This window comes from Phodopus roborovskii, unplaced genomic scaffold (genome assembly GCF_943737965.1).
Source record: "Phodopus roborovskii unplaced genomic scaffold, PHOROB, whole genome shotgun sequence".
NCBI classification, from domain to species: domain Eukaryota; kingdom Metazoa; phylum Chordata; class Mammalia; order Rodentia; family Cricetidae; genus Phodopus; species Phodopus roborovskii.
In genome coordinates this window covers 10,348,367-10,365,912 of record NW_026126416.1, presented here as the reverse complement: position 1 = coordinate 10,365,912, position 17,546 = coordinate 10,348,367, and the positions used below count along the sequence as shown (strand labels likewise).

Below are 17,546 nucleotides of genomic sequence, written 5' to 3'. Positions count from 1 at the left end.
ATAAAATATGTGTGAACACTGTGCACAGGCCTCTTTGGACATGAACTTTCTTGAGGAAGTAACAGGAATGGAGTTGAATGGAATAATTTGTATGTTCAGCTTTAGGGGCGGTTGAGAGCTTAATGATCAAAAGAGTGCTTGCTATTCTTACAGAGATCCTGAGTTGAGGTCACAGCACCTATGTCAGATGTCTCATAACTGCCTACACACACACAGCATACACTCTCACACATATACACATAAAAAGACAAATACTTTTGAAAAGAAAGTACCCGTCAGCTTTGTAAAGTCGACATAACATTTTCTGCTTGCATCAGTTAGAATTCCAGCTGCTCAGCTGCGTTGGGGAGCTGGCTTGGTGCTTCCTGCACAAACGGGAGGACCTGAGCTCCCCACCCAGCACCAGTCCTGGGGAGTGGGGACAGGATCCCTGGGCTTACCTGTGGCCATGGCACAAAATTAGGTGGAGTGATTAAGGAAGAGCTCTGATGTCAACCTCTGACCTTAAATTTTTTTTTATTCAGTGGCTTGATTTCATTCCTCTCAACTGACTTTTAAGTCCAATTAATCAGCTTTTATTTTGTGGTTTCTGCTTCTTGTATCCCAAGAAATCTTCAGCCATTCCATGATGGCCAAGATTTTTCTTTTGTGCTTGCTTCTAGGTTTATAATTTTATCTTTTAGATTTAAACACACAACTTCTTTTGAGTTAAATGTTATAGGTATATATTTTTGTAGGGTAAACAAATATAAAAAGGGACCCTAGAAGAGAACAGGGGAGATCTTTTTGAAGCCACCAGAGGAGCATACAGACAGAGTCAGTGGTGTCAATGGTTTTACAAGTCAAGTTTGAGTGTGTCTGAAATATTCAAAGCAGGTCACCCAGCCAGCTCCAGGTAGACACCTCAGATTTGCTCTCAGATTATTTAGTCTACTGGTGGTGTGACAAATTTTGCTTGGAAGAAGCACTAAAGAAAAAGTTTGGAGCAAAGTCCCATGGGAATCATTAGCTGCAACAAGACATAAATCCTGCAGGACCTTGTTCAGCATGTCGAGATGCGTCAATAGGAATTCAGCACTTGGTACCTGCAAAACACAGTGCCAGGCAGTCGATGGAATCGAGGCTTTTTTCTTTTTTCTTTTCTTTTTTTGAAGATATATGCACCTTTGTATGAGGGAGGGTTGGATGAAAGCCAATAGTATGAAAAGCCGCAATGATGGGTGATAGGGTGGAATTGGAAAAGGACCAAGGGAGCCCCCAAAGAATTGGATAGGAGAGAAGCGAGTTCCACAGTGTCATCCAAAATCTGACAGCTGTTAAAAGGAAATGGAGTAAGCCGTTTCAAATACCGCCTGACATATGGAGGGTAGGCATTACAATTTTGCAAGTGAGGAAGTTTCAAGTCGCCATCTGCTCCCCATCACATAGTATATACAGTGGAGTCGCCAGCTGGCATCTGAGTTTTTAAACTATGGTTCCCTAGATTAAAACCTATAGTCCTAGCCCGGATTAAGTGCGGACTACGAGTCCCTTGATGCATCGCGGCCGGAGCAGGAAGAAGTTTAAGGCTGGCTGCCTATTGGTGGCCGCTGCGACACCCTGGGAGGTCTTCCTCCATGTGAGCCCTGTGGCTCTTCGCAGTTGAGACATGCGTCCTGAGCAGGCTTCCCTGTGGTACCGGCGGCTGTCTGTCGTTTACGCAGTAGGCGCCTGGTCGGTGCTGGGCACGGCGGTTTTCTTTACACGGAACCGGACATCAGGTAGGTTTTCTACGGCGAGCTCGGCCTCGCAGCTGCGGCTTCCCACTTATCGTCCTGGGAGTCAACGAAGCGACCTTCAGGGCTTGAACCCTGGAGCAAAGCAAAACTGCTGCAAGCGGATAAGGGGATAATTTGCAGTGATTGAATCTGCAAAGAACAAGACTCCTCCAGGAACTACTAAGCATTGTCATCTGGATCTTATTTATTGACTAACACTGTGCGCATGTTCAGTTGGAATATGTGAATTCACCTGGGTCTGACAGTGGCCGGAATGCTGCTCATTTCCTTGAGACCCTGTCGCTTATGGAGAGCAAGCAGTTTCAAGCCTTAACAGCAACCAAGGAGTATTAAAATAATCCCAGTTATTGGGTGGAAAAGGAACTCCCGGAAACTTCAAATACGTGTTGGAAATCGAAAGAATCACAAAAATCAGTTGGTGTAATTGCTAGGGACTGGAGTGTTAGGATGGAAGGTGACTTTTAGTGGCTGAAAATACTCTAAATCAATTGTGGTACTGGGTTGCTCAGACCGAATAGACTTAACACCATTGAATTTGTAAAAGGAACTTGTATGGTATGTTAGGTATATAGCTCAATAAAGCCATGTGTAAAAACTGGAAATTCTACTTGGTCACGAAGGTTGTTAGTGGTTTTAAAGCTCACACAATCACCTTGTATCCGATGGCATAATCATACTTTGGTTTATGGTCAAGACTTTAATGGCTGGTGTCTAAGTTAATAATTCAGGTTCTTTTCTTTTCTTTTTTTAAGGTGATGGGGAACAGCAAAAGGATGGCTCAAGGAGTAAAACACATGCTTTGACAAGTGAAGTCTCTGACTTAGAAAGGGAAATAAATGAGCCCATTGAAGGGTCTTATGTGCAAACATTTGTACACTATTCAGAAAAATCCGTTCCGGTTATTCAAAGGATCCTGGATTATCTGAAGTCATGGACTGGTGGGCCTGGGCCAGAATCATGATCAGCTGCTGAATTCGGAAAACAAGGACTTGGCTCGGTATTGGATAGATGCCTTGTTTACCATTTCGTGTTTGTGGAAAAAATGTTTTTAATTTGATTTTGTAAAATATAATCGTTAATAATGTGCAATGAATGAATTCTTGGGGGAACTGAATACATAATTCAAGAGGTAGTTTTCTGTGTTTGTAAGGCTGACATATATAAACCATTACATTTTAAGTTACATTTATTTATCTATTTGTGAATGGCGTGCGTGCGTGCGTGCTTGCGTGTGTGTGCGTGTGTGTGTGTGTGTGTGTGTGTGTGTGTGTGTGTGTGTGTGTAGGTCAGAGGACAGTTTGCAGGAGTTGGTTTTCTCCTCTCACTGTTGTTCCCATGGATCAAACTCAGGTCGTCAGGGTACCTGCTGATCCATCTCACTGTCCTGGAAATGTCAGTTTTGAAAAATTTACTTATAGGGCTGGAGAGATGGCTCAGCAGTTAAGAGTATTTGCTGAGCCAGGTGGTAGTGGCACATGTCTTTAATCCAGCACCAGGAGGCAGAAGTAAGCGGATCTCTGTGAGTTCGAGGCCATCCTGGTCTACAGAGTTCCAGGACACCAGGGCTACACAGAGAAACCCTGTCTCTAAAAAAGAATACTTGTTACTCTTCAAGAGGACCAGGGTTCAGTTCTCAGCACCCACATCAGGCACTTTAGTTATCTGTAAATAGCTCTAGGGGATCAGATCCTTTGGCCTCAGTGGGCACCCGCGCTCAAGTACACATTCCCCCTTACAGATACACATACCTGCATGTAATTAAAATAAAAACAAATGTAGAGAGCTTCGAAGTGCCGCGCCTTAAAGATGGCGCTGGCTTCCGCCAGCCACCTTCCCGATGGTGAGCGCTCTCTGTCGTAAACAAGTCCTTATTTGGCTAAGCCTGTTCAGCTTGTTTGCTTCCGTATAAGAGCAGCCTATCTGCAGGGTCCACGTGGCTCACTAGGGTTGGTCAGCACAAGGGGATTTAAGCCTGTGCGGGCATTTCCCGGGGTCGCCAGAAGAAGAAGCATGTTCAAGGATCCTGATTAAACTGCTAGAAGATCTTCCCTGAGTTGTGTTTTTCCTTGCTGGTCGAGGATGGGCACGGCAAACAAATCTTTAAAAAAATTGTGTGCACATGCACATTTGTATTTGAGGGCAGGGACATGCCACAGTATAAGTGTTGAGGTCAGAGCACAACTTTAAATGCTGGTCCTGGTCCTAACCTCCCACCTTGTTTGAAACAGGATCTCTTTTTGTTGCTGTGCTATGTACCCCAGGCTAGTTGTACTGCAGGCTTCTGGGAGAGTCTCTTGTCTGTGCTGTAGCTGTGCTAGGATTCAACACATGCCTATGCATCAGACCTTTTACAAGGGATCCAAGCATCAAACAACCCGACTTACTGAGTAATCTCTCTGGCCCTGAAAATTACATTTAGCTTCCATAAGCTAAGTTTTCTGCAAGAAGCTTATGTAACATATTTTTCATGTTACTATTAGACAGTACTTCAGGAGTTGCACTAAGGTTAGACTGAGTAAAATCTCCATGTTCTCTTGGGGCATTCAAAGCAGCCCTCTACCAGGTACCAGTGGGTACTGGATGTCTTATGAATCAGAATGTAACTCCTAAGTTAGACTTGACCTGTTCTTTGGGACTTTTGCCTGCACAAGCATGTATGTGTACCACTTACTTGACTGGTGTCCAAGGAGGTGTCAGATCTCCTGGAACTGGAATTGCAGACAGTTGTGAGCTGCCACTTGAGTTCTTGGAATAGAACCTCTTAACCACCGAGCCATCTCTCTACCCTTGGGCAGTGTTTATTTTCCTCCCTCCCCCTCTCTCCTCTTTTGTCCCTTCCTCTCTCCCTCCCTCCCTTGCTTCATTTCTCTTTTGGTGTTTTTTTCAGACATAATCACTGTAGCCCTGGCTGTCCTGTAACTAGTTATATAGACAAGGCTGGTTTCAAACAGATCTGCTTGCCTCTGCTGGGGTTAAAGGTGTGTGCCCTCACCACCTGGCTCTGGGTAATGTTTTTCCTCCTAGTTACATAAGACCCTGTGAAACACAGGGATGGATGGTAGGTAAGAATTTCAACCGTTGACATATCCCACCACAGGCCAAGAAACAGTTGGTACTAACCGAATATATTGGAACGGTGTGGTGGGCATCACATTAAATGACCAAGAAGCTGTAAAACAGGAAGGGGAGTGTGAAATGGGTGAGCTGGGCTGTGTCTTTGGTAGAGTGCTTTCTTAAACAAGGCCCCCGGTTTAAGTCCTCAGTACTTGGGAAACATTAAGGAAAAAATAAAAAAAAAAAAAAAAAAAAAAAAAAAAAAAAAAAGAATGAAAGGTTGGGGATTACAGCAGATACCTTACAAAAATGTCTCCCATCTTTAGGGATTTCCAGAAAAATAAGATAGGGCAAGAGCCGAGGCAGGATAGAACTGTTAAAAGAAAAAATGCTAGATTTCTACTCACACCGGATAGTAGAATAGTGTAAGAATAGAGCATAAAGAGCAAGAGAGATGACTCAGTGGTTAAGAGTATTGACTTTTTCCAGAGGACCTGAGCTAAATTCCCAGCACCCACATGGAGGCTCACAACTGTCTGTAACTCCTGTTCTAGGGGTCCTGACACCTGAACATGGACATGCATGCAAGAAAATCAATCAAAATAATCAAACAAGAACATGAACACCTTGTGTAATTGTGGGCAGGCTAATAAAGATTTTCTATTGGCTTAAACCCATGTCTGAGCAGTCTTCTTCTCTGGTGGATACCTAACAACACTACAAGTTTGTGGACCTTTTTTTTTTTTTTTTTGAGACAAAGTATCACCCTGTATCTCAGGTTGGCCTTGAACTTCTGTCTCCAGAATGCTTGGATCACAGATGTGGGAACACCATTCCTTGGGGTCTTTTGGCCAAATGACAGACAGCTCCTTACTTTTTATCAAATGCTTTTCTGAATTTACCAATGCTAGTAGAGGAGAGACATTCTGAAATAGGCAAACTTTTTCTGATATCCCCATTTCTTTTCTAGGGAAAGTCTCATGTTGCTCACACTGGTGGTCTCAACTCTTAGACCTTTAAAACACTCTATCCCACTTCATCCCAAGTAGCTGGGATGCTCTCTTCTCTCTCTTTTCTTCCCCCCTTTCTCCCATATCTTTGTTTTTTGTTTTTGTTTTTTTTTTTCATTATAAACATGTGTTCTAACACTGGGATACAAATATATTTTTTGGTAATGAAAACTTGCTAGAGTAATAGCTGTTGCTCTTTGTAGCCTTCTAAGCACCCTTACAGTTATTTTTATTCAAATTTTCTAACAACCATAAGATAGAGCTAATTATTAGGTTTGTATTAGGAATTAGAATTCTAGACTCATATACCTATTTACTATCGTGACATAATAGTTATTATAATTAAATGGCTATTTTAGCAGCAGATCCTTTTGTACTTAGCAACAGGCTTGCTGCTGAGGCAGGAGAACAAGAGGGAATTTTTGGGAAACCTGGGATGGGAGGAAACTCAGGGCAAAGTAGAGGGAGAAAGAAAGTAGCAGAGAAATTAAGGTGTGTTTGGGCATAGTGTCATAGAGTCTGGGCTGCCCGTTTGGGACTACGCCAAGGATTTAAGGTGGAGCTCAGCTGTGGATGGGGCGGGGCCTACCACGGATGGGCGAGGTTATGGATAGGTGGCAGGTGGGCGTGATTGACATGGGCGGGGCCAATTGGTGGGTAGGTGTGGCCGACGTGGGCGGACCGCAGCTCAGTGGAATGGGTCCTCCCGGAGCGCTTCCGGGTGTTACCGACAGAGGGCGCCGGCCGGGAAGCTGCGGGCGGAGTTGCAAGGTCTGACCACACGGCCTGTCCCAGTAGCCACAACCGCCGCCATGAAGGCCGTGGTGCAGCGCGTCACCCAGGCTAGCGTCACAGGTCAGTCGGGCGGGGCCGGGCCTGGGAGGAGCAGCCTCTGACCCCCGCGACCCGCTGTTCCGTGCGAGGGTTTCCCTCAGCCCCGAGTTGCCGGGCAGCTCCAGCCAGCGCTGTGGCCGAGAAGACCCGGCACGTGCTTGGCCGCTCAGGCTCCGTGCTTTGGGTACAGCATAAACCCTAATCATCGTCGTCATCATCATTATAATCATCGTCATCTCTCTCTCTCTCTCTCTCTCTCTCTCTCTCTCTCTCTCTCTCTCTCTCTCTCTGTGTGTGTGTGTGTGTGTGTGTGTGTGTGTGTCGTACAGGCAAGGTGGCAGAACGAACCTGCGAGCATCCCCAGGGCCCGTTTTTGAATGTACTGTTGCACAAACAACACATAGGAAGCATATCTGGATAGGACTCCCCCGTTTCCCACCTCCCTGTCTGAGATGTTGTATTTAGCACCCTCCCTTTGCATCTCTTCTTTTTTTAAAGATACTTGGCTCATGATAAAATGCACAGATGAGGAATTGCTCATTGTTTAAGCTCTGACAGTTGTATGCAAATACATGAAGGTATCCCAACTAGGTGCAGATGTTGTTCTCTGAACCCTTCCTTCAGCCACGAGTCAGAACCACAGAATTCAAGATGGCATGTTTATTTTTTTTTCACTAATTAATGTGGGCAAGACGTTCAACCGACAGTTATCAATTGAATGTGGTAGTCTAGTTGAAGCAACCAGGATCCAGATGGTTACTATGTCTACTGTAGTTATTTGAAAAGTATTTTAAAAAATTGAAACAACAGGTGCCACACTTTTAGTCTTTTAAATTAAAAAACAAAAACACATTTATTTATTTAGTGTGTGTCTGTATTTGTACGTGTAACAGAACGCTGGTGTCCAGGCCAGAGAACATTTAGAGATGTCAGTACCATGTAGGTTTTGGTATTCAACTCAGGGAATCAGGCTTGGCAGCAAGTGCCTTTACCTGCTGAGCCATCGCTTATCTAGTGTTTTAATTATGTATGTACAGAATTACATTTTAAGGCCAGATGCCAGACAATCACAGCCACTTTGGAGGCTGAGGCAGGAGGATCCCCTGAACCCAGGAGTTCAAAGCAGATTGGACATCAAAGGAAGCCCAGTCACCCCCACAAAAGTTTCAGTTCAAGTAACAGAGGTATCTTTTTCTTCAAGCCATTTTATAACAAATACTCCTCTTTGAGTCTACAAAGTATAAATCTGAATCCAAGACCCCTCCCCCACCAAGTACCTATATCAAACGTTTAGGCCCTGGAGTCCACTTTAAGTCCCACTTAGTGATTTACAAGCTGCTCTGTAAACTTTGGTTTTAGGAATCGTCCTGGATTAATAAGGAGGCAAATAGGACTGGAGTTTATGGGACTTTAGTAACATTTCAGTAAATATTCAAGTACATGAAAGCTGGGAAAACTCATTGCTGAAAGGTCAGTTGGCTCTTTTGGGGAGAATCTGTCTATTTTATGTGGTCATCACCAACATGTTTACATTTTGAGCTTTGGTCCCTTAAGCCCTCCATCCTGCTGATCTGGAGTTTGGAAAATGTATCTTTGGTTGTAGCTTGGTGGCTCATTCCTGTCATCCCAGCACTCTGGGGGGGGGGGGGGCAGAGGGTGAAGTCTCCAGCATGGGCTACCTAGTGAATTGAAGGCCAGACTGAGCTATCCTGTCCTACAAAACCAAGGCCTAGGGGCGTGCTGGCATAGCATGTGCAAGGCCCTGGGCTGGTACTTGCATGAAGTATCTAATGCTCGTATCTAATGCTCGTAGAATTTCCCTAGGGAGCCCTTTGTTCAGACCTGAGCTTATGCTAATGAGACAATTCAGGATAAGAGTTAGTGAGTTGTCTAGAGTGGATGGGCCCATTGCCTGTAGTTTCCAAGGCTGTGTTTTAGTTGTAATGGGGCATTATCAAGAAGTTCCCAAAGGGAACAACTTATTTCCATTGTTTGAAGCAATTATACAGGGCCTACGCAATGGCTTAGCCAGTAAAAATATTTGCCACCAAATCCATGTACCTGAAGAGAGAAGTTGTTCTCTGACAACTTGTGCTGTGGCACAAATGTATGGCACATATCGGCATCACATTAGTAGATAAATATAAAAAGTCAATGAAGTGTAATAATGTAAATAAATCACCCCAATTAAAAAATAAAGCTATTATACATGCAGTCTATGCAGGTCGGGGCCTAGGCTGCTAAAAGGATGCTAGGTTCATTGCTCAGAGAGGAGTGTGTGCAAAGTCCAAACCAAGTGGAGTTCCAGTTGCTAAATTGTTCCCTATGCTTGCCTGCCTTGTTATTTTGATATTTATTTGCCGAAGAATTGTAGTAGGAAACATTAAAAAACATTCTTTTCTATAAGCCATAATGTTTCTGTAAGAGCATAAAGCGTGGTGTGTACTGTAAAAACAATACAACTGACACACGTGATGCTCTCAAATCTGAGTAGAGGTGTTTTGGGCAGTGTTTGTTGTTGTGTGGCATGTGTGCATGTTGTGTGTTCAGAACTAAGGCTGTATTAAAGAGACATGATGCAGCATGAATGAGCATAGCTAAAAGCACCTTGGACACGTTATATGTTTAGTTTTGCATTAAGTTTTGGTGTTTGCACATTCAGAAATCTATTGTTACCTATTCCTGACTGGAACATTAGGTCAGTATAAAACAAAACAAAACAAGAACCAACAGTAATACAATGAAGTTGGGCAAAAAGGAGAAAATTATCAAGGTTGTCACTTAAATATGGGTGTAATTTCACCATCATGATGAGTATTAGTCTAAATGTTGTGCCAACATTTAAGATATTGGCTAAAGGTAATAGGGAGTACATTTGACTGTGAATACATACAGAGATATTAGCATAATATTCTTAGAGTTTTTTTTGTGGACAAAGTGTATATGATTAAAAAAAGATTTAGAGGCCATTGGCTCAGAATGTCACTCTTGTAACACGCTGGGAGATGACAACAGTCTCTGAAGTGACACAACATGTAAGTCACAGTGTTTATGGATAATGAATTTACCTTTTCCGTAAGCAGGAAAAACATACCTGTTTTTACACCATGGACATTTTTCATTCTGTGCCATATGTGTTTTTCCGTCAGTAGGTTTGTTGATGGGATCTCCTTTCTGAGAATTAACTCTGTGGAGCTGCAGTCTCTGGGGGAGGAAATCCCTGCTCTGGTCCTCAGATGCATATATGAGACTCTGGAAAGTTCCAGGCACTGTACCCAGAGTTGCAGATAAGGTCCGGTGCTAAAATCCTGCTCAATGAATTCACCTTCCAGCTTTCATTTGTTCTGGATAAGAAACCAGAGTGGATGGCAGTCATTGGCTCTCACTGACTTTAACCAAATAAGTTGTGAGAAGGATGTGTGGTCATAAGGTGACTGAAAAATGCTTCATGATGCCTGATTACATCTATGTCTTTTTTCCCTTTTGGTTCCTGGTAGTTGGCGGAGAGCAGATAAGTGCCATTGGACGGGGCATCTGTGTGTTGTTGGGTATTTCTGTGGAAGATTCACAGAAGGAACTGGAGCACATGTAAGTTTTGGATTTCTAAGTCATTTGCTAAGTTGTGGGCTATGTGCTGGCCGTGCTGGCCACTTCTGTAATATTTTGTGCTTATAATCTGAGCCTGTGCCAATTTTAACCATTGTTCCATGCAGATAAGACTAAGGAAGGGTATTGTGCCCAACCTCAGTCACTGTCAACAGTTGGGGTCGGACCCCAATTTGCCTTATCCCCACATGCCATCACCTCTTCAGACAATGCTTCTCATAAATGTTGGGCACCTTCTGTCTGATTTCTCTTTGAAGTGGAGCAATATGGCTCGAGTACTATTTAAGCAAAATGCCCAGCTTTTCACCAGCCATATAAGGATCAGAACTCAGGTTTATTTCCTTGTTCCAGGGCATGGGCATACTTGTCCAGTGCAAACCTGAACCAGAATTAGAATCTGGGCTGGGTCCTCTGAAGCTAGAGCTTTGTTCACCAAGGCAAGGGAGTGTGCCGTTGCTGCTGCCAGGCTGGCTGTCTTAGTAGGTCTGCTTCTCATCTAGTACCACTTGCTGTATTCACTTCAGATGCTGTGGCTTGATGCTCAGAGTCTCAGTATGGCTCTGTCCTATTGTCCCATTGTTGTTGCATTAAAAGTCAGGCTCAGAACCTAATCCCTACTAAAGTGTTGATGCCTAATAAAGGCAGTTTGATTTTTTTCATTGGTGTGAGCATTATAGAGTGAGTCCCTTAGGAGCTCAAATGCAGTAGAGTGGGCAATGATTGGTTCTGGGTCTAGATTTCTTTAATGCTGGGATGGCTAGCTAATCTTGATCATCTGTTTGATTGGATTGAGATGTTCATAGGAGATTAGTAAGGCACTCACACCTCTGGGCATGTCTGGGAGTGTCTTTCCAAAGATAAGTAACTAAGGGAAAGGCATCTTAGTGGATATAGATAGCACCATCCCATAGGCTGGGCCCCAGATGGAATAAAAGGAGAAAGGATGCTAGCCATGTCAGGAGCTGCCCTGCTCCACCATGCCCTCCCTGCCATAGTAACATAGTAATGATAAACTATGCTTGCGTCTTGGGTCTATCTACTTGAAATAACCTTCTCTATCTTTTTACCCTTAGGCTATGTCTGTCTGTGATGTAGAGGTGTTTCTTGTATGCATCAGAAAGATGAATCCTGTTTTATTAATACAATCTGTTAATCTGTGTCTTTTTACTGGGGAATTGAGACCATTTGTTGAGAGTTATTAATGAACACTCTTTATCAGCTTCTGTTATTTTATTTTGGTGTGGGGGTTCCCCCCTTTTGGTTTACTGTTCTGGGATTATTATTCTTTGTCTCCTCTTCATTGTAGTTATATTTCTCATCAGACTGAAAATTTTCTTCTACTTTCTCTTACTTGGAGGTGAACTGATGAACAAAAATTGCTTAAATTTGTTTTTGTCTTGAAATCTTTTTCTTTCTTCTTTGACTGTGACTGATACTTTTGCTAGGTATAGTAGTCTGGCCTGGTATCTGTGGTCTCTTAGAGCTTTTAGAACATCTATCCAGGCCCTTCTGGCTTTTAGAGTCTCCATTAAAAAATCAGGTGTCATTCTAATAGGCCTGCCTATATATGTGACTTTTTCCCCCTTGTAGCTTTTCATGTCCTTTTTTTGGTTATTTTGTGTCATAGGGAGTTTCTTTTCTGTTCTTGTCTGGTTGGTGTGCTTCTTGCACCTTGATAGACATTTCTTTCTTTATATGGGGGAATTTTCTCCTATGATTAAAAAAAAAAAAAAAAAAAGAAAAAAAAAAAACCTGTGATTTTGATCTGTGTTTCTTCTCCTTCCTCTATATAAAGATATAACATTCATAGATTTGGTCTTTTCATTGTGCTTTAGATTTCCTGGATGTTTTGTGCCTGGATTACTTTAAGATTTAATGTTTTCTGTGACTGAACTATCCATGTCTTTTACCTTGTCTTCAAGACCTGAAATTTTCTCTTCCATGTCTTTGAATCTGCTGGTGAGGCTTACCTCTGAGGTTTTTGTTTCACATACTAAATTTTCCTTTTCAGGTTTATTTCAGCTTATGTTTTCTTTTGCATTTTATTTCTTTGTCAATTCCCACTTTTATATCTTGAATTGTTTTTATTATTTCATCCAACTGTTTCTTTTATATCTTCATAGTCTTTATAAGGCATTTATTTATACCCTCTTTAAGGTCTCTGGACATATTCACAATTGCTGTTTTGAGGTTCTTGTCTTATGTTTCAGCTAAATTGCTTTCCTCAGAGCCTTTTGTAAGTTTGCTGACTTCTGGAGGAGGCATGTTGGTTAGGTTGTTCATATATGTGTTTTGGGATCAAGACATTCAGAGTTTGACATTTGAAGTGTTTGTTGGTGTGGATATCTGCTCTCTTCTTTGGTTGCTGTTGTTCACTCTGAGTCCTAGTCCAGTGAGGTGGCTGTGAGGTACTTGGTAAAGAGCGGGTCAGTGGGAGTCACAAAGGAATGGACATAGGCTAAAAGGAAAGGCTGAAAGGGGCAGTAGGAAAGAACTAGGGATCCCTGGGTCTGCACCAAGAGGCTGAGTGCCTAGGGGATGGAGGAGGTCTGGGAGGAGTCACTCCTGGGTGCAGCTGGGGCAGGACTAAGGGTAAGTCTAGAGAGATGGGAATGGAGGCCAGGAAGGCGGGTACATATTGTCTCTCTATGTTGCAGCCTAGCATGGCTGCTGTGAGTCCCTGTAGAGAGTGACTCTGTGATTGGTAGAAGAACAGAGGAGTGAAGATGGACTAGAAGGTGAGCATTAGCAATTATCTTTTCCCAGATGTTCTTGATATTTGCAATACCCATGAGTTTTTTTCTCTCTTAGTATTTGCTGAACAACATTTTGAATAGGTAATGCATTTCTGTGTAAAGATTGAATTCTTCCATAAAAAGTTAGAATTGGACCCACGTTCAGACATATACCCAAACTTGAAGTTTTAGAGACTGGTGGCTATAATCTCTTATTTTTAAATTAATGATTTTTTTTCATGACATTGTAAGTCTAATTAGTGCTACCTTTGTGCACATGGGTGTGGGGCTATCTATCATCTAGATCACGGGCAGTATATCAGTGGCCATATAGTTCCCTCTTCACCACCACCACCACCACTAATTTCCAGTAATTCCTCAGATAGGGATGGGGCCTTATGAGCCTCTCCGCTGTTAATGCTGGAACTTTAGCTTGATCTTGTGCAAATGACCACACACTTGTAAATTTATGAGTATAACATCCATGCTAGGTCCACAGAACAGTGTTTCATATCATTCCCTGTTCTTCAGCTCTTGCATTCTTTCTACCCCTTCTTCGGCAGTGTTCCTAGAGTCTTGAAGAGACAGTTGGCATAGATGTCCTATTTAGGGCTGAACATTCACAGACACTAATTCTTATCACTTTGACCGCTGCCCACTGAAAAAGAAGCTTCTGTGATCAAGGTTGGGACCCACACAGATCTTTGGGCATAAGCATAAACAGAAGATAGTTTGACAATATGACCGTTTAACAAACCTATCAAATCTAATCAGAAGGTGGCTAATTAACCCCAGAATAGTCATGTCACCATCATACCATTGCCCATTTCCATATCGTGTATGGAAAGTTAGTATTGTAGTTTGCAGAGTTTAGCATTGGATAAGAATATTGATATCTCTTATCCCTCAGAATCTTCTAGCACCACAAAAGCAATCCACCCAGCCAGGATAGCCAAGGCTATACAGAGAAACCCTGTCTTGAAAAACTAAAATAAATACATAAAAAAAGAGAGATAGCAAGAAGAGGTGTCCTTGTCAGTTTAAGATTGATTTTTCTATGCTCTACAACCGAAGCAATATGGTTGTACTGTTAGTTATGGTGGGTAACCAAGAGCAATAGAAGAAGCCTTTGTTGTTTTGGAGGCCTCTGGCACTTCTCTGACTAGTAACTTGTACTCAGTACCCTATGCATGGCACTGAGATTTTTGTTAAACATCCCATGTTTTCTAGGAGTAATATTGCCCATTTGTGCAGGACCCTTATGTTCAAAATCCTTTAAAAATTAATTAATTAGTGTGTGTGTGTGTGTGTGTGTATGTGTGTGTGTGTGCGCATGCACAACATAAGTGGAGATCAGAGGGTAGTGTGCAGGAATCTTTTTCCCCTCCACCATGTGGATCTCAAGAATTGAGCTCAAGGTAACCCATTAGGAGGAGGGAAGGGGACGCAAAAGCTGACAGCAGAGTCAGAGGCAGCTGCTGCTCCCACTGTGAGGAGTCCCACATAACCATAGCATATATGCAGAGGAACTAGATCAGACCCCACAGGCTCCTTGATTGTTGGTTCAGTCCCTGCGAGCCTTGGTTAACTGATTCTATGGGCTGTTTTCTTTCGGTGTCTTTGACCCCTGGATGTCTTATAATTCTTCCTCCTCCTCTTCCATAGGATTCCCTAAGCTGTGGGTAATATTTGACTTTAGGTCTTTACATCTTTTCCCATCAGTTGCTGATGAAGTCTCCTTGATGATGATTATGCCAGGCTCTGGTCTACAAGTATAGCAAAGTATCATTAGGAATCATTTCATTGACTTTTTTTTGTTTTTTTCCCTGTTGTGTTTGCTTCTATCCTAGGACTCTGGGCTATCCCACCTCTAGTTCCTGGCCTTCCAGACAGTGTCAGGCATGGGCTCCTTTCCTGGTATGGGTCTCAAGTTGGACCAGTCATTGTTGGCAGCTTCCACAAGTTCTACTCCATCTTTACCCCATGCAGCCAAAACAAACTGTAGGTTAAAGGTTTTATGGCCAGGTTGGTGTCCCAATCCCTCCCCTGAAAGCCTTGTCTGGTTACAGAAGATGGCCAGTTCAGGCACACATTTCCTATTGCTAGGAGTCTTTGCTAGGGTCACCCAAATAGATTCCTGGGAGTTTCCATTGTACTAGGTTTGTACCTTGCCCTTCAATTGCCCCTAATTCCAGTTCCCTCTCCCCCAATCACCCCCATCTTTCCTGTTCCCATCCCCATCCACCCCTAGTCTACCCATGAAATCTGTTCTAATTCTCCTTTCTGGAGAGATCCAAGCCTTTTTTAATCTATTAAGATGACCATGTGATTTCTGTTCTTGAGACCATTTATGTAATTTATAACATTTATTGATTTACATATATTGAACCATTCCTACATATCTGGAATAAAGTCAACTTGGTCATGATGAATAATCTTTTTTGATGTGTTCTTAAATTTGTTTGCAAATATTTTGTTGAGAAATTTTGACTCTATGTTCACCAGGGACATTGGTTTGTAATATTCTTTTTATGTTGGGTCTTTATTTGATTTCATATCAAGGCAACACTAGCTTTATAGAGTTTTGTGATTATGTTAGTTTTCTGAGACTGATAAAATATCATGACCAAAAGTAACATAAAAAAGAAAGAAAGGTTTTTTTTTTTTTTTTTTTTTTTTTTTTGCTCATAGCCATAATGATGGGATATGTGTGACAACAGGCAAGGCTAGGCATCTTGGCAAGAGAAGGAAGTTTGACTGGTCATAGCTTCATTGTCACAGGCAGGAGACAGAATGAACAGGAAGTGTGGAAAGGCTCCAAACCCTCAAATCCTGCCTCCTCCAAAGACATACTTTGAGCAAGGTTTGATCTCTTTAAGGTTCCACAACTGCCCTACATAACACCACCAACAGGAGACCAAGTATTTAACTATAAGGGCCTATGAGGGACATTCTCATTCAAATCACAACAATAATGTTCCTTTCTTTTCTATTTATATATTATTCCATATTTTTATTTTTATGTATTTATATTACCTATGTTAGTCTATATCTATCAATCAATGTGTTATATATATCTATATATATTATAACACAACATTGATGTTAGTTCTTTGAAGCCTGATAAAATTCACCAGTGAATTTGGCCGGCTGTGGGTGTCTTTTATGGGATTTAAAAATTTCTGTTTCAACTTCACTGCTTATAGATCTGTTTAAATTGTTTGTCTCATCTTGGTTTAATTTGGCAGGCCTAATTCATCCATTGTTTTGTTTAGATTTTCAGATTTATTACAATATTTGTTTTTTAGATAAGACTTAATGACTTTCTCAGTTTCATTGGTATCTTTTATAATAGTGCCACTTTTCATTTCTAAAATTATTAATTTGGGCTTTCTCTTTATTTTCCTTGGTTAGTTTGGATAGGACTTTGTCTTTTTTATTTTTTGGAAGAACTAAATTTTAGTGTCATTGATTCTGTTATTTTCTTGCTTCCACTTTATAATTTTTGTCCTGATCTTCATGACTTTTCCCCCTACTGACCTAAAGTTTAGTTTGTTCTTCAGAGTTTTGTATATCATTAAGTTATTTATTTGTTATTTCTCAATTTTGAATGTAGGTGCTTAGTGTATAATATATGCCAGGTGGGACCATGGCAGATCCCATGGTAGGGAACAAACATTCCATCTGGCAGAACTTACATGAGAAGGAAGTTTTATTTGGGGAAAGGGAAGGGAGACGAGAAAGGGGGAAGGGGAGAGAGAAGAGAGAGAGGAGGGGGGAGGTCCTGCCTGCCCCTTCAGAGGACAGTGGGGAAGAGACAGTAGAAATGGGTCCCTCTTAAAGGGACTTTTGCACCTGTGTGCAGATTACATAGTGACATAGCTGCTATAGGACTGTGGGCTGGCCAGGGTACTGCCATGAGTGTATCCTTCTAGGTGACAGGGCAGGCAGGATAATGGCTGAATCCAAATACTTAGAGCAATAAACATCCCTGTTAGGACTACTTTTGTTGTATCTCATAGAATTCGGCATGTTCTTTTTCCTTCCTTCCTTTCTTTTTCTTTTCTTTTTTTCTTTTTTTTTTTTTTTTTTTTTTGTTTTCTTCTTGGGTTTTTTGAGACAGGGATTCTTTGTATAGCCCTGGGTGTCCCAGAGCCCCTCTTTGTAGACAAGGCTGGACTTGAACTCACAGAGATCCTCTTGCCTCTGCCTCTCTAGCACTGTGATTAAAGGTGTGTGCAATCACCACCTGGCCTATTTTCATTTTTATTTGATTCTAGGAATGTTTTTATTTCCTTCTTGGTTTCTTCAGGGACACATTTTGTTTTATCTCATGAGTCTGTGTTCTGGGACTTCTCTTGTTATTGAATTGTAGACTTACTTCATTGAGATCAGACAATGCAAAGACATTGAAAATTTCAGATGTTTTGCGTCTTGCTTTGTGTCCTAATATATGATCTATTTTGAGAAAATGCCATGGACTGCAAAGAAAAATCAATGTGTCTTTGCAGTGCTTGGATGGCATATTC

The 17,546-nt window shown here is 42.0% G+C and overlaps 2 protein-coding genes across 2 annotated transcripts in view; both read left to right on the top strand.

Annotated features, from left to right (window-relative positions):
* Positions 1-1,648: 1,648 nt before the first annotated feature.
* Positions 1,649-2,862, top strand: Smim26 (small integral membrane protein 26). Its single transcript, XM_051183265.1, has 2 exons — positions 1,649-1,760; positions 2,531-2,862. The coding sequence occupies exons 1-2, from the start codon at positions 1,649-1,651 to the stop codon at positions 2,737-2,739; spliced, it is 321 nt and encodes a 106-aa protein (XP_051039222.1). The 3' UTR covers positions 2,740-2,862.
* Positions 2,863-6,528: 3,666 nt separating this feature from the next.
* Dtd1 (D-aminoacyl-tRNA deacylase 1) overlaps positions 6,529-17,546 on the top strand; it is a 175,480-nt gene continuing 164,462 nt past the window's right edge. The window contains exons 1-2 of the mRNA XM_051183259.1: positions 6,529-6,697; positions 10,174-10,264. Coding sequence (XP_051039216.1) covers positions 6,655-6,697; positions 10,174-10,264 — 134 coding nt within the window. The 5' untranslated portion in view covers positions 6,529-6,654. The remainder of the gene's footprint in view (positions 6,698-10,173; positions 10,265-17,546) is intronic.

Excerpts from the sequence above, each read along its gene's own strand:
- Smim26 (XM_051183265.1), top strand. The coding sequence starts at position 1,649 with ATGCGTCCTGAGCAGGCTTCCCTGTGGTACCGGCGGCTGTCTGTCGTT. Across the intron at positions 1,761-2,530 it reads TACACGGAACCGGACATCAG|GTGATGGGGAACAGCAAAAG; the intron begins GTAGGTTTTCTA and ends TCTTTTTTTAAG.